Source organism: Mustelus asterias, chromosome 13, assembly GCF_964213995.1.
Source record: "Mustelus asterias chromosome 13, sMusAst1.hap1.1, whole genome shotgun sequence".
Lineage (NCBI taxonomy): Eukaryota > Metazoa > Chordata > Chondrichthyes > Carcharhiniformes > Triakidae > Mustelus > Mustelus asterias.
The window spans coordinates 54,537,515-54,551,367 of record NC_135813.1 but is presented as its reverse complement, the minus strand read 5'-3'; the positions used below and the strand labels follow the sequence as shown (position 1 = coordinate 54,551,367).

The 13,853-nt window shown below is 46.8% G+C and overlaps 1 protein-coding gene across 1 annotated transcript in view; it reads left to right on the top strand.

Annotated features, from left to right (window-relative positions):
- The window catches only part of LOC144503115 (glutathione hydrolase 5 proenzyme-like), an 81,510-nt gene that overhangs the window by 38,257 nt on the left and 29,400 nt on the right, over positions 1–13,853 (top strand). The window contains exons 3-4 of the mRNA XM_078227626.1: positions 8,561–8,691; positions 13,395–13,484. Of these exons, the coding sequence (XP_078083752.1) occupies positions 8,561–8,691; positions 13,395–13,484 (221 nt within the window). The remainder of the gene's footprint in view (positions 1–8,560; positions 8,692–13,394; positions 13,485–13,853) is intronic.

The window sequence follows — 13,853 nt, the reverse complement described above, 5'->3', positions numbered from 1 at the left end:
TTACACTTCCTGAAGTCGATGACAATGTCCTTCGTTTTGTTGACATTGAGGGAGAGATTATTGTTGCCGCACCAGTTCACCAGATTCTCTATCTCATTCCTGTACTCTGTCTCGTCATTGTTTGAGATCCGACCCACTACAGTGGTGTCGTCAGCAAACTCGAAATTCGAGTTGGAGGGGAATTTGGCCACACAGTCATAGGTGTATAAGGAGTATAGTAGGGGGCTGAGAACACAGCCTTGTGGGGCATCGGTGTTGAGGATGATTGTGGAGGAGGTGTTGTTGTCTCGTGTTATTGAACGTGCAGACTTTGCACAGACAGTGACCCAAGCCGGGAATCGAACCCAGGTCCCTGGTGTTGTGAGGCAGCAGTGCTAACCACTGTGCCACCGTGCCACTGTGCCACCGTGTCACTGTGCCACCATGCCTGGCCATTTGTATGGATTGAAAGTGATGCTCAGTAAAGACAACAGGATGAGGTTATTTAAACGATGGTTGGTCCACCACAGAGGGAGAAATATGAAATATCAGTCACTTGATTCTCAATGTGTGAGTAAATATACTCTCCAATCTTATTCCATGAACTATTGAATGGCATCAAGGTTGGTAAGTCGCCGGGACCGGATGGGATGTACCCCAGGTTACTGTGGGAGGCGAGGGAGGAGATTGCGGAGCCTTTGGCGATGATCTTTGCATCGTCGATGGAGACGGGAGAGGTTCCGGAGGATTGGAGGATTGCGGATGTGGTCCCTATATTCAAGAAAGGGAACAGGGACAGCCCGGGAAATTACCGACCGGTGAGTCTAACCTCAGTGGTTGGTAAGTTGATGGAGAGGATCCTGAGAGACAGGATTTATGATCATCTAGAGAAGTTTAGTATGATCAAAAGTAGTCAGCACGGCTTTGTCAGGGGCAGGTCGTGCCTTACGAGCCTGGTTGAGTTCTTTGAAAATGTGACCAAGCACATTGACGAAGGAAGAGCGGTGGATGTGGTCTATATGGACTTCAGCAAAGCGTTCGATAAGGTCCCCCATGCAAGACTTCTTGAGAAAGTGAGAGGGCATGGGATCCAAGGGGCTGTTGCCTTGTGGATCCAGAACTGGCTTGCCTGCAGAAGGCAGAGAGTGGCTGTGGAGGGGTCTTTCTCTGCATGGAGGTCAGTGACCAGTGGAGTGCCCCAGGGATCTGTTCTGGGACCCTTGCTGTTTGTCATTTTCATAAATGACCTGGATGAGGAAGTGGAGGGATGGGTTGGTAAGTTTGCTGACGACACCAAGGTAGGTGGTGTTGTGGATAGTTTGGAGGGATGTCAGAAGTTGCAGCGAGACATAGATAGAATGCAAGACTGGGCGGAGAAGTGGCAGATGGACTTCAACCCGGATAAGTGTGTAGTGATCCATTTTGGCAGATCCAATGGGATGGAGCAGCAGTATAAAATGAAGGGTACCATTCTTAGCAGTGTAGAGGATCAGAAGGACCTTGGGGTCCGGGTCCATAGGACTCTTAAATCGGCCTCGCAGGTGGAGGATGCGGTCAAGAAGGCGTATGGCGTACTAGCCTTCATTAATCGAGGGATTGAGTTTAGGGGTCGGGAGATAATGCTGCAGCTTTATAGGACCCTGGTTAGACCCCACTTGGAGTACTGCGCGCAGTTCTGGTCACCTCATTACAGGAAAGATGTTGAAGCCATTGAAAGGGTGCAGAGGAGATTTACAAGGATGTTGCCTGGATTGGGGGGCATGCCTTATGAGGATAGGTTGAGGGAGCTTGGTCTCTTCTCCCTGGAGAGACGAAGGATGAGAGGTGACCTGATAGAGGTTTACAAGATGTTGAGGGGTCTGGATAGGGTGGACTCTCAGAGGCTATTTCCAAGGGCTGAAATGGTTGCTACGAGAGGACACAGGTTTAAGGTGCTGGGGGGTAGGTACAGGGGGGATGTCAGAGGTAAGTTTTTCACTCAGAGGGTGGTGGGTGAGTGGAATCGGCTGACGTCGGTGGTGGTGGAGGCAAACTCGTTGGGGTCTTTTAAGAGACTTCTGGATGAGTACATGGGATTTAATGGGATTGAGGGCTATAGATAGGCCTAGAGGTGGGGATGTGATCGGCGCAACTTGTGGGCCGAAGGGCCTGTTTGTGCTGTGGCTTTCTATGTTCTATACCAGCTCACAGATTAAGGAGGTAAGTACTGGAAGCAATTGCCCTCCTGAGGAAGAGGATATATTGACATTGAATGGAGTGAAGGGTTGAGTTTGATACTTGAACTGCAAGAGTTAAATTACAAGGAGGGTGTACACAAACTGGGGTCATACCACTCAGAATTCAGAAGATAACAAGTTCATTTGATTGAAATGTTCACAATATTAACAGGTGCGGATAGAGTGGTGAGACAGTAACTACTTGGGGAGTCTAGCACTGCAGTCTAAAAAGTGAAATCTGACCTTTCAGAAGTGGAATTAGGCAACACTCTGTCACAAAAGGTGATAAAAGTTTGTAACACTCCTTCATAAGTAGTTCAATTGTTAAATGAGATTCACAAACCAGGGCTATCCACACCCTCCCCCCCCCACCCCCCACACCTGCACAGTTTAGAGGGAGCCTTGCCAGCAACAGTAAATTCACTCCACACTTCCACAAAATACACCTCAGCCCCACGTTGAAAGCAATGCCCCTCAGTGTATGTGTCTGTTTCCACTCAGGCCCGCAGTGCCCGGGATGAGAGAGACCACGTTCAGATAGACTGAGCCCGTGTTGGCCTCTCAGCTGGCTAGGAAAGATCACATGATCTATTTAATGATCACAGGGTATTTCTACCTTGCCAATATTTATCCCTCAAACAACATCACCAGAACAGATTATCTGGAAATTGTATCATTGCTGCTTGTAGGAACTTGCTGGTGCGCAGATTAGCTGCTGTATTATTGACATTATAACAGCGATTAAACATCACTGTGAAAGTACTTCTTTACTGAGCGGCACTGTGCCACAGTGGTTAGCACTGCTGCCTCACAGCATCAGGGACCCGGGTTCAAATCCAGCCTCGGGTCACTGTCTGTGTGTAGAGTTTGCACGTTCTCCCCATGTCTGCATGGGTTTCCTCCAGGTGCTCTGGTTTCCTCCCACAGTCCAAAGATGTGCGGGTTAGGTGGATTGGCCATGCAAAATTGCCCCTTAGTATCAGGGGATTAGCAGGGTAAATGCGTGGGGTTATGGGGATAGGGCGTGGGTGGGATTGTGGTCGGTGCAGGCTCGGTTGTCTGAATGGCCTCCTTCTGCACTGTAGGGATTCTATGATCATCTCCTAAACTTCCTATGATCTCTGATTTCACAGTAAGAAGTCTCACAACACCAGGTTAAAGTCTAACAGGTTTAGTTGGTAGCAAAAGCCACCAGCTTTCGGAGCGCTGCTCCTTCGTCAGGGAAGTGAGAGTTCTGTTCACAAACAGGGCATATAAAGACACAAACTCAATTTACAAAATAATGGTTGGAATGCGAGTCCTTACAGGTAATCAAGTCTTAAAGGCATAGACAATGTGAATGGAGAGAGGGTTAAGCACAGGTTAAAGAGGTTTGTATTGTCTCCAGACAGGACAGTTAGTGAGATTTTGCACATCCAGGCAGGTTGTGGGGGTTACAGATAGTGTGACATGAACCCAAGATCCCGGTTGAGGCCTTCCTCATGTGTGCGGAACTTGGCTATCAGTCACTGCTCAGTGACTCTGCGTTGTTGTGTGTCGTGAAGGCCACCTTGGAGAACGCTTACTCGAAGATCAGAGGCTGAATGCCCGTGACCGCTGAAGTGTTCCCCAACAGGAAGAGAACAGTCTTGCCTGGTGATTGTCGAGCGGTTTTCATTCCTCCGTTGTCGTAGCGTCTGCAATGTCTCCCCAATGTACCATGCCTTGGGACATCCTTTCCTGCAGTGTATCAGGTAGACAACATTGGCCGAGTCAGAAGAGTATGTACCGTGTACCTGGTGGATGGTGTTCTCACATGAGATGATGGCATCCGTGTCGATGATCCGGCAAGACGTTCTCCAAGGCGGCCTTCACGACACACGACAACACAGAGTCGCTGAGCAGAGACTGATAGCCAAGTTCCGTACACATGAGGACGGCCTCAACCGGGATCTTGGGTTCATGTCACACGATCTGTAACCCCCACAACCTGCCTGGATGTGCAAAATCTCACTAACTGTCCTGTCTGGAGACAATACATACCTCTTTAACCTGTGCTTAACGCTCTCTCCACTCACATTGTCTGTACCTTTAAGACTTGATTACCTGTAAAAACTCGCATTCCAGGTTGCTTTGGCAGACAGAGTGAAGGAAAATCCAAAGAGCTTCTATAGGTATGTTAGGAGCAAACGGATAGTGAGGGATAAAATTGGTCCTCTTGAAGACCAGAGTGGTAGACTGTGTATGGAACCAAAAGAGATGGGGGAGATACTAAATGGTTTTTTTGCATCCGTATTTACTGAGGAAACGGGCATGGAGTCTACGGAAATAGGGCAAACTGGTAGGGAGGCCATGGAACCTTTACAGATTAAAGGGGAGGAGGTGCTCGCTGTCTTGAGGCAAATCAGAGTGGATAAATCCCCAGGACCGGACAGGGTATTCCCACGGACCTTGAGGGAAGCTAGTGTTGAACTTGCAGGGGCCCTGGCAGACATATTTAAAATGTCAGTATTCACGGGGGAGGTGCCGGATGATTGGAGGGTGGCTCATGTTGTTCCGTTGTTTAAAAAAGGTTCCAAAAGAAATCCGGGAAATTATCGGCCAGTAAGTTTGACGTCGGTGGTGGGCAAGTTATTGGAAGGTGTGATAAGGGATAGGATCTAAAAAATATTTGGATAGACAGGGACTTATTAGGGAGAGTCAACATGGCTTTGTGCGTGGTAGGTCGTGTTTGACCAATCTATTAGAGTTTTTCGAGGAGGTTACCAGAAAAGTGGATGAAGAGAAGGCGGTGGATGTTGTCTACCTGGATTTCAGCAAGGCCTTTGACAAGGTCCCTCATGGGAGGTTAGTTAGGAAGGTTCAGTCGCTAGGTATACATGGGGAGGTAGTAAATTGGATTAGACACTGGCTCAATGGAAGAAGCCAGAGAGTGGGGTGGAGGATTGCTTCTCTGAGTGGAGGCCTGTGACTAGTGGTGTGCCGCAGGGATCGGAGTTGGGTCCATTATTGTTTGTCATCTATATCAATGATCTGGATGATAATGTGGTAAATTGGATCAGCAAGTTTGCTGATGATACAAAGATTGGAGGTGTAGTGGACAGTGAGGAAGGTTTTCAAAGCTTGCAGAGGGATTTGGACCAACTAGAAAAATGGGCTGAAAAATGGCAAATGGAATTTAACGCAGACAAGTGTGAGATATTGCACTTTGGAAGGACAAACCAAAGTAGAACGAACAGGGTAAATGGTAGGACTCTGAAGAGTGCAGGTGAACAGAGGGATCTGGGAATACACGTACAGAATTCCCTAAAAGTGACGTCACAGGTGGATAGGGTCGTAAAGAGTGCCTTTGGTACATTGACCTTTATAAATCGGAGTATCGAGTATAAAAGTTGGAGTGTTATGGTAAGGTTATATAAGGCATTGGTGAGGCCGAATTTGGAGTATTGTGTGCAGTTTTGGTCACCTAGTTACAGGAAGGATGTAAATAAGATTGAAAGAGTGCAGAGAAGGTTCACAAGGATGTTGCCGGGACTTGAGAAGCTGAGTTACAGAGAGAGATTGAATAGGTTGGGACTTTATTCCCTGGAGCGTAGAAGATTGAGGGGAGATTTGATAGAGGTGTATAAGATTTTGATGGGTATAGATAGAGTGAATGCAAGCAGGCTTTTTCCGCTGAGGCTAGGGGAGAAAAAAACCAGAGGGCATGGGTTAAGGGTGAAATGAGAAAAGTTTAAAGGGAATATTAGGGGGGGCTTCTTCACGCAGAGAGTGGTGGGAGTGTGGAATGAGCTGCCGGATAAAGTGGTAAATGCGGGGTCACTTTTAACATTTAAGAAAAACTTGAACGGCTTCATGGATGAGAGGGGTGTGGAGGGATATGGTCCAAGTGCAGGTCAGTGGGACTAGGCATAAAATGGTTCGGCACAGACAAGAAGGGCCAAAAGGCCTATTTCTGAGCTGTAATTTTCTATGGTTTTTCTATGGTTCTAAGAACAGCTTCTTCCCTGCTGCCATCAGACTTTTGAATGGACCAACCCTGCATTAAGTTGATCTTTCTCTACACCCTAGCTATGACTGTAACACTACATTCTGCACTCTCTCATTTCCTTCTCTATGAACGGTATGTTTTGTCTGTATAGCGCACAAGAAACAATACTTTTCATTGTATGTTAATACATGTAACAATAATAAATCAAATCAAATTAAAATACTTGTTAAAAGTTATGAGGGTTCCCACTTCTATTACCACTAGAACACTTATTTATGTTGCTTTTTATATATTATATAAATCTATGTTGAACAATGTTGAAAAGTTAGCATATTTGAATTCCAGAGTCCATTGTGGGAGTTGTCCCCATTGCTTTCACTTTAACTCTGAATTTCAGCACAGCCATCTATTTTGCTGTTTCAAAGCTGTGACAGATGTATGAGCTTTTAGCTGTCTTCAAATGGATTTTGCTCAGCAGGGTTAGTTTACATAGTTGTTCAGGGGAATGTCAATTTTTGGGCTTGTCTTACGACCAAACCATTAATGGGTTCAGCTGAGCAGGGTTTGTTTATCAGCTTTCAGATGAATGTGACCATGTTTATCTCAGCAGAATTAACAGCTTCTGAAGAGATCAATAATTTTTAAGTGGCTTTCAAGTGTTTGTTTATTTTGACAGATTTATGAGCTATTCAGAGAATTCTAACAGTTATTATAGGATGTGTGAGTTCTGTTTATAGTGGATACTGGGATAATGGGTTGCAGGGGGGATAAAGGAAGTAAAGTGCTGAAGGGAATAAGTGGAGGAGGGTTGCAAATAGGTAAGGGAGAGTAAGGATGTTTGAGGGCGTAAGAGGTTGTGGTGGGACAAGGGGAATGGTAGAGGGTAGGGAGATAAGGGGAGTGGTAGATGGGTAAGGGTGTGGATGAGGGGGTAGCAAATGACAGTAGGAAGGCCTCACACTGATTTGTAGCACTGGGCTGCTGTCTCTGTGACTGAAGGAGGGATTTTTAACCCAGCCACCTCACCATGGATCTGCCTTCATTTCCACCTCAGCCTGACTCCAGGCAGTTTCCCCTTCCACCAGGCATGTGCAAGCCCGTGCTCCCTGGACTCTGGGCAGGATCACAATGTTGGGAACATTTCTGACTCCAATTCCTGAGGCCATGCTGAAAATTTGTGGCCTCTGTTTCCCTCTGCACAAATGCTGCCAAACATACATTTCTGTGCTTCCTTTTCATTTCTAAAGTTGTTCACTTTGTTACTTCTTTCCTGGTTTGGTGAGAATGTTAATTTATTAAGCAGCAAAAATGCGATTAGTGCAGAGAACTCGTACAGCAGTCAAAGAACAAAGAAAATTACAGCACAGGAACAGGCCCTTTGGCCCTCCAACCCAGCACTGACCATGCTGCCCGACTGAACTAAAACCTCCTACCCTTCCGGGGATCATATCCCTCGAATCCCATCCTATTCATGTATTTGTCCAGACGCCCCTTAAAACTCACTATCGTATCCGCTTCCACTACCTCCCCCGGCAGCGAGTTCCAGGCACCCACCACCCTCTGTGTAAAAAACTTGCCTCGTACATCTCCTTTAAACCTTGCCCCTTGCACCTGGGAAAAAGCTTCTGACTATCCACTCTGTCCATGCCCCTCATAATCTTGTAGACTTCTATCGGGTCGCCCCTCGACCTCCGTCGCTCCAGTGAGAACAAACCAAGTTTCTCCAATCTCTCCTCATAGTTAATGCCCTCCAGACCAGGCAACATCCTGGTAAATCTTTTCTGTACCCTCTTTCATGAGTTTTAAAATTTGAACACATAGCTTCCTTTCGTAATAAAAGCAAATTACTGCGGATGCTGGAATTTGAAACCCAAAGAGAAAACGCTGGAAAATCTCAGCAGGTCTGGCAGCATCTGTAAGGAGAGAAAAGAGCTGACGTTTCGAGTCCAGATGACCCTTAGTCAAAGCTAAAAGGCATAAGGACTTGAAACACCAGCTCTTTTCTCTCCTTACAGAGGCTGCCAGACCTGCTGAGATTTTCCAGCATTTTCTCTTTTGGTTTCCTTTTGTGATGTGTAAGTTTACATTGGAAGGAATGAACCCATAGTAAGCTCACACTGAAATACATTAAAATAGCAAAACATTCCTGTGGATTTAATCAGTGGATTAACGTTGCAAGCAGAGTTTCCTGGTATTGTTATTTTCTATTAGATTGACTCAGTCTAATGCATGGAAGAAAATCTGAATGGATCTGCTACAACCAGTTAGTTAATTCCACCCCTGCCCCAATGCTCACCACCCCCACCCCAAGGCCTGACTGTTACACTTATATTATTGTCCTTGAGTTTCTCTGACTTATCTACATGTGACACATTTTTCCTGTTCATTGTTCTAGGAACATCCTGCTGGATGGTGGGTCAGCTGTTGATGGTGCGATTGCTGCACTGCTCTGTACCTCTCTCGTCAACCCCCAGAGTATTGGTATTGGCGGAGGAGCCATTTTCACCATCTATAATGCATCAACAGGTAATCCCTGTCAGTGATTGGGTTGAGTGACGTGTTGCTGAGGCTCAATGTCTGTCATGTGTCAAATGTTAAACGTTCCTCGATAGGGGGGTGAAGTTTATAGAATCCCTACAGTGCAGAAGGAGGCCATTCGGCCCATTGAGTCTGTACCGACAACAATCCCATCCAGACCCTATCCCACATAACCCCACATATTTACCCGGCTAATCCCCTGACACTAAGGGTCAATTTAGCATGGCCAATCCACCTGACCCGCACATCTTTGGGGTGTGGGAAGAAACGGGAGCACCAGAGGAAAACCACGCAGACACGGGGGGGAACGTGCAAACTCCACACAGTTGATTCTGGTGTAACTGGAGTTCAGCGCCTGCTCACATTCATAGGAGGCGTTTCAGATACTTCTTAAAAAAACTCAATACATAAAGTCTAGTTAAAAACTATGTTTCACAGTCATTCCTCTGCACTTTCTGAGGGAGGAGGAATATTTATTGTTAGAGATTATAACGTGTTCAAAGGGAAACTACATAAAGAGGGATAGGAACAGACAAACAGTTGGTAGGCGAATATGAAGAGTTGCTGGTGGAGGTTAATATGGGACATAAAAACCAGCATTTGAAGCAGAAACTCAGTAAGTATCCTTCGGCAGAACCTTCCAAACCCACAGCCGCTACCATCTACAAGGGTAAGAACAGCAGATACCTGGGAACATCCCCACCTGGAAGTTCCCCTCCAAGTCACCCACCATCCTGACTTGAAATATTGCCATCCCTTCACTGTCATTGGGACAAACTCCTGGAGCCTTAATGAGTTGCTGCAGTCTATCTTGTAGATGGTAGACACAGCTGTCACTGTGTATCAGTGGCGGAGGGAGTGAATGTTTATGGATGGGGTAGCAATCAAGCGGGGCTGCTTTGTCCTGGGTGATGTAAGGCTTCTTGAGTGTTGTTGGAGCTGCATTAATCCAGGCAAGTGGGGAGTATTCCATCACACTCCTGACTTGTGCCTTGTAGATAATGGACAGAGTTTGGGGAGTCAGGTGATGAGTTACTCACTGTGGAATTTCCTGTCTTTGACCTGCTCTGGTAGCCACTTATAGTATGGTAGCCATTTATATGGCTAGTCCAGTTCAGTTTCTGACCAATGATAACCCCAGGATGTTAATAGTGGGGAATTCCGCAATCATAATACCATTAAATGTCAAAGGGCAATGGTTAGATTCTCTCTTATTGGAGATGGCCATTGTCTGGCACTTGTGTGGCATGAATGCTAAATGCCACTTGACCAGCTCAAGCCTGGAGATTGTCCAGGTCTTCCTGCATTTGAACATGGACTGCTTCAGTATCTGAGGAGAAGTGAATGATGCTGAACATTGTGCAATCATCAGCGAACATGTCCACTTCTGACTTATGACGGAGGGAAGGTTATTAATGAAGCAGCTGAAGATGGTTGGGCCCAGGACCAGATGAAATACTGCAATGGTGTCCTGGAGTTGAGATCGTTGACTTGCAACAACCACAATCAGCCACTTTCGTGCTGGGTTTGACTCCAAACAGTGGAGAGTTTTCCCCCGATTCCCATTGATTCCAGTTTCGTGAGGGCTCCTTGATGCCACACTCGGTCAAATGCTGCCAAGGGCTGTCACCCTCACCTCGCCTCTGAATTCAGCTCCTTTGTCCATGTTTGAACCAAGGCTGTAATGAGGTCAGGAGCTGAGTGACCCTGGCGAAACCCAAACTGGGCGCCACTGAGCAGGTTATTGCTGAGCAGGTGCTGCTGGATCGCACTGTTGATGACCCCTTCCATCACTTCACTGATGATTGAAAGTGGACTGATTGGGCGGTAATTGGCCGGGTTGGATTTGTCCTGCTTTTTGTGTACAGGACATACCTGGGCAATTTTCCATATTGCTGGGTAGATGCCAGTGTTGTAACTGTACTGGAAGAGCTTGGCTAGGGACACGATTAGTTCTGGAGCACAAGCTTTCAGGACCATCACTGGACTTTGTAGCATCCAGTGCCTTCAGCTCTTGATCACGGAGTGAATCGAATTGGCTGAAGACTGTCATGGGTGATGCTGGGGACCACTGGAGGAGGCCGAGGTGGATCATCCTCTTGGCACTTTTGGCTGAAGATTGTTGTGAATGCTTCAGCCTGATCTTTTGCACTGATGTGCTGAGGGTGGCAATATGTCTCATTTGTCGATGTGCAGTGTCCCATTTCTTCCATGAAGGCTGAGGGGTTTTATTAAGTGGTAAACATGTGATCCAACATGGCCTCCTTCCCCAAGAACCAGATGCCTGTCCGTGTGAAACCCCTAACTCACTCTGGTCACTTATATACTAGTACTGGCCCAGGGTTTCTGAGCCACTCAGTGACGGACATTGAAGCCCCCTCCCAGAGAACGTTTTGTGCCCTTTGCTACCCTCAGTGCTTCTTGCCAGTGGTGAAGCATTGATTCATCATCTGAGGGAGCGTTGGAAGCTTCTGTGACTATGACTATGCCAGACCATTGGTGCGGGGGACTCATCTCCCAGTTTTGACATAAGGGTCTAGATATCAGTCAACTTGCTTAGGTCGATGTCAGATGGTCCTGTCTGGTTTTATTCTTATTTGTTATTTTTGTACTGGCCTGACAGCCCCAAAAGTAAATCGCAGGATGCTTAATCAAAAACTGGATGTAGGTTTTTAAAGAGCATCTTAACAGAGGGAGAGAGATAGAGAGGTTTAGGGTTTGGGTTCCAGAGCCTTAACAACTGAAGGCACAAAGTGCCAGTGGGGGAGTGATGGAAATGGAGAAAGCAAAGAGGCTTCTGTCCATTAATTATTCTGCGAATGATCTTGGATCTTGCTGTGCCTGAGCTAAAATGGCTGAGAAGGATATTGCACTTTCTGGTGTTATAGAGTCATAGTCATAGAGTTGTACATCGCAGAAAAAGCCCTTCAGCCCATCGAGTCTGCACCGACAATCACTACAATTAAAGTCACACTAATCCCATTTTCCTGCACTTGTCCCATATCCTTGCATGTTATGATATTTCAAGTGCTCATCCAAATATTTTTAAAATGTTGTAAGGTTTCCAGCCTCCACCACCTTCAACCCGGCACGGTAGCACAGTGGTTAGCACTGCTGCTTCACAGCTCCAGGGACCTGGGTTCGATTCCCGGCTCGGGTCACTGTCTGTGTGGAGTTTGCACATTCTCCTCGTGTCTGCGTGGGTTTCCTCTGGGTGCTCCGGTTTCCTCCCACAGTCCAAAGATGTGCAGGTTAGGTTGATTGGCCATGTAAAATTGCCCCTTAGTTTCCTCAGATGCGTAGGTTAGAGGGATTAGTGGATAAAATATGTAGGGATATGGGGGTAGGGTCTGGGTGGGATTGTGGTCGGTGCAGACTTGATGGGCCAAATGGCCTCTTTCTGCACTGTAGGGTTCTATTCTATTCTATCCACTCTGTCCATGCCACTCATAAATTAGGTGCATTGACCCAAACAGGTGCTGGAGTGTGGCGATTAGAGGAATTTCACAGCAGCTTCATTGCAGTGTTAATGTAAGCCTTACTTGTGACTAATAAATAAAACTTTAACTTTAACTAATCTTGTAAACCTCCGTGCGCATCACCTCTCAACCTCTGTCATTCTAGTGAGAACAAACCAAGTCTCTCCAACCTCTCCTCATAGCTAATGCCCTCCATACCAGGCAACATCCTGGTAAATCTTTTCTGTACCCTCTCCAAAGCCTCCACATCTTCCTGGTAGTGTGGCGACCAGAATTGAACACTATATTCCAAGTGCGACCTAACTAAGGTTCTATAAAGCTGCAGCATAACCTTGATAACTTCAACTACAAATTGTGTTTCTGATTCACAATGAACACAGTGGAAGTGATTTGCAGCTATGGACAATCGATAGCTTTTCCCTTTCTCCCACGTAGCTCTGAGGTTGGCCATATATCATTTTTGTTGTTTCTTTTATCCCGTGCCCTTTTTAGATGGTTTTTCGCTATTCCTCCAGGAGGAAAGGTTCTCCGGATGTGAGCTGCCTGGAGTCAGATCCGTTCTGCCAGGAGTTTGCTCTTCATTGGTTTAAGATTTCCTCCTCTCCGGACTCAGACTCAGCATGGGGTGGGTGGGGGGGGGGGGGAGAAAGGGCTTTCCAATCTCCAGCATTAATATCGCATCAATAATCCTCGCATTGCCAAGCACAGGAACAGAATCATTGACAAAGCTCAGCACTTGGTGTCTGCGTGTTGGAGTAAAGGTTTATGTTGATTGGAGGAGACATGTTCCTTTTGGTGTTTGACTGTTTTTGCTGTAACGTGTGTGGAATTCAGCCCTCCAAGCTGTTGGCTCTTCCCTTGCTGCTCACGTTTCACTTTTCTGTCAGTCGGATTCCTGCCTTTTCTCACTTTCACTGATACTTGAACAGCCCTCGAGCCAAGCCAAGCTGTGGTGACTCACTATCAGTCCAAATTGTTCCAGCTTGTGTTCCTATGAAGCAGAATGTGAGCCATAGAACAAAGTTAGCCAATTACAGTGATCAAATTACTCGCAGGTACTTACAATCCCTGAATAGCAATGTTGTATCACTAAACGGTCAGTATTGCACGCGCTGCCTGTTATACGAGCCAGTGAAGATCAGTTAATCTGTGTACAAAGCCCGTTTCTGCCTGTACTGTGCTCTGTGTAACCTCGGTTTGTCTCTCCCTCAGGCCGCGTGACGGTGATTAATGCCAGAGAAACTGCCCCTCAGAATCTGAAGCCAGAAACCTTCACTGGATGCGGCTCTTTTCCAAAACCAGGTAAAAGAAGAAGGCTGCCATCAGAAATCTGTGGACAACACGGGCATGAGGCTGATCCTAGGTGAAGGATCCCCCCCAATCCTCTCCTTGCCCACACCACTACCTCACCCACTCCCACCGTCAAGACAGTGTTGGGAAGGGCGGCATGGTGGCACAGTGGTTAGTGCTGCTGCCTCACGCCACCAGGGACTGGGGTTCAATTCCAGCCTCAGATACTGCCTGTGTGGAGTCTGCACGTTCTCCCCGTGTCTGTGTGGGTTTCCTCCGGGTGCTCCGGTTTCCTCCCACAAGTTCAAAGATGTGCAAGTTAGGTGCACTGGCCATGCTAAATCGCTCCTCAGTGTCAGGGGGACGAGCTAGAGTAAATGC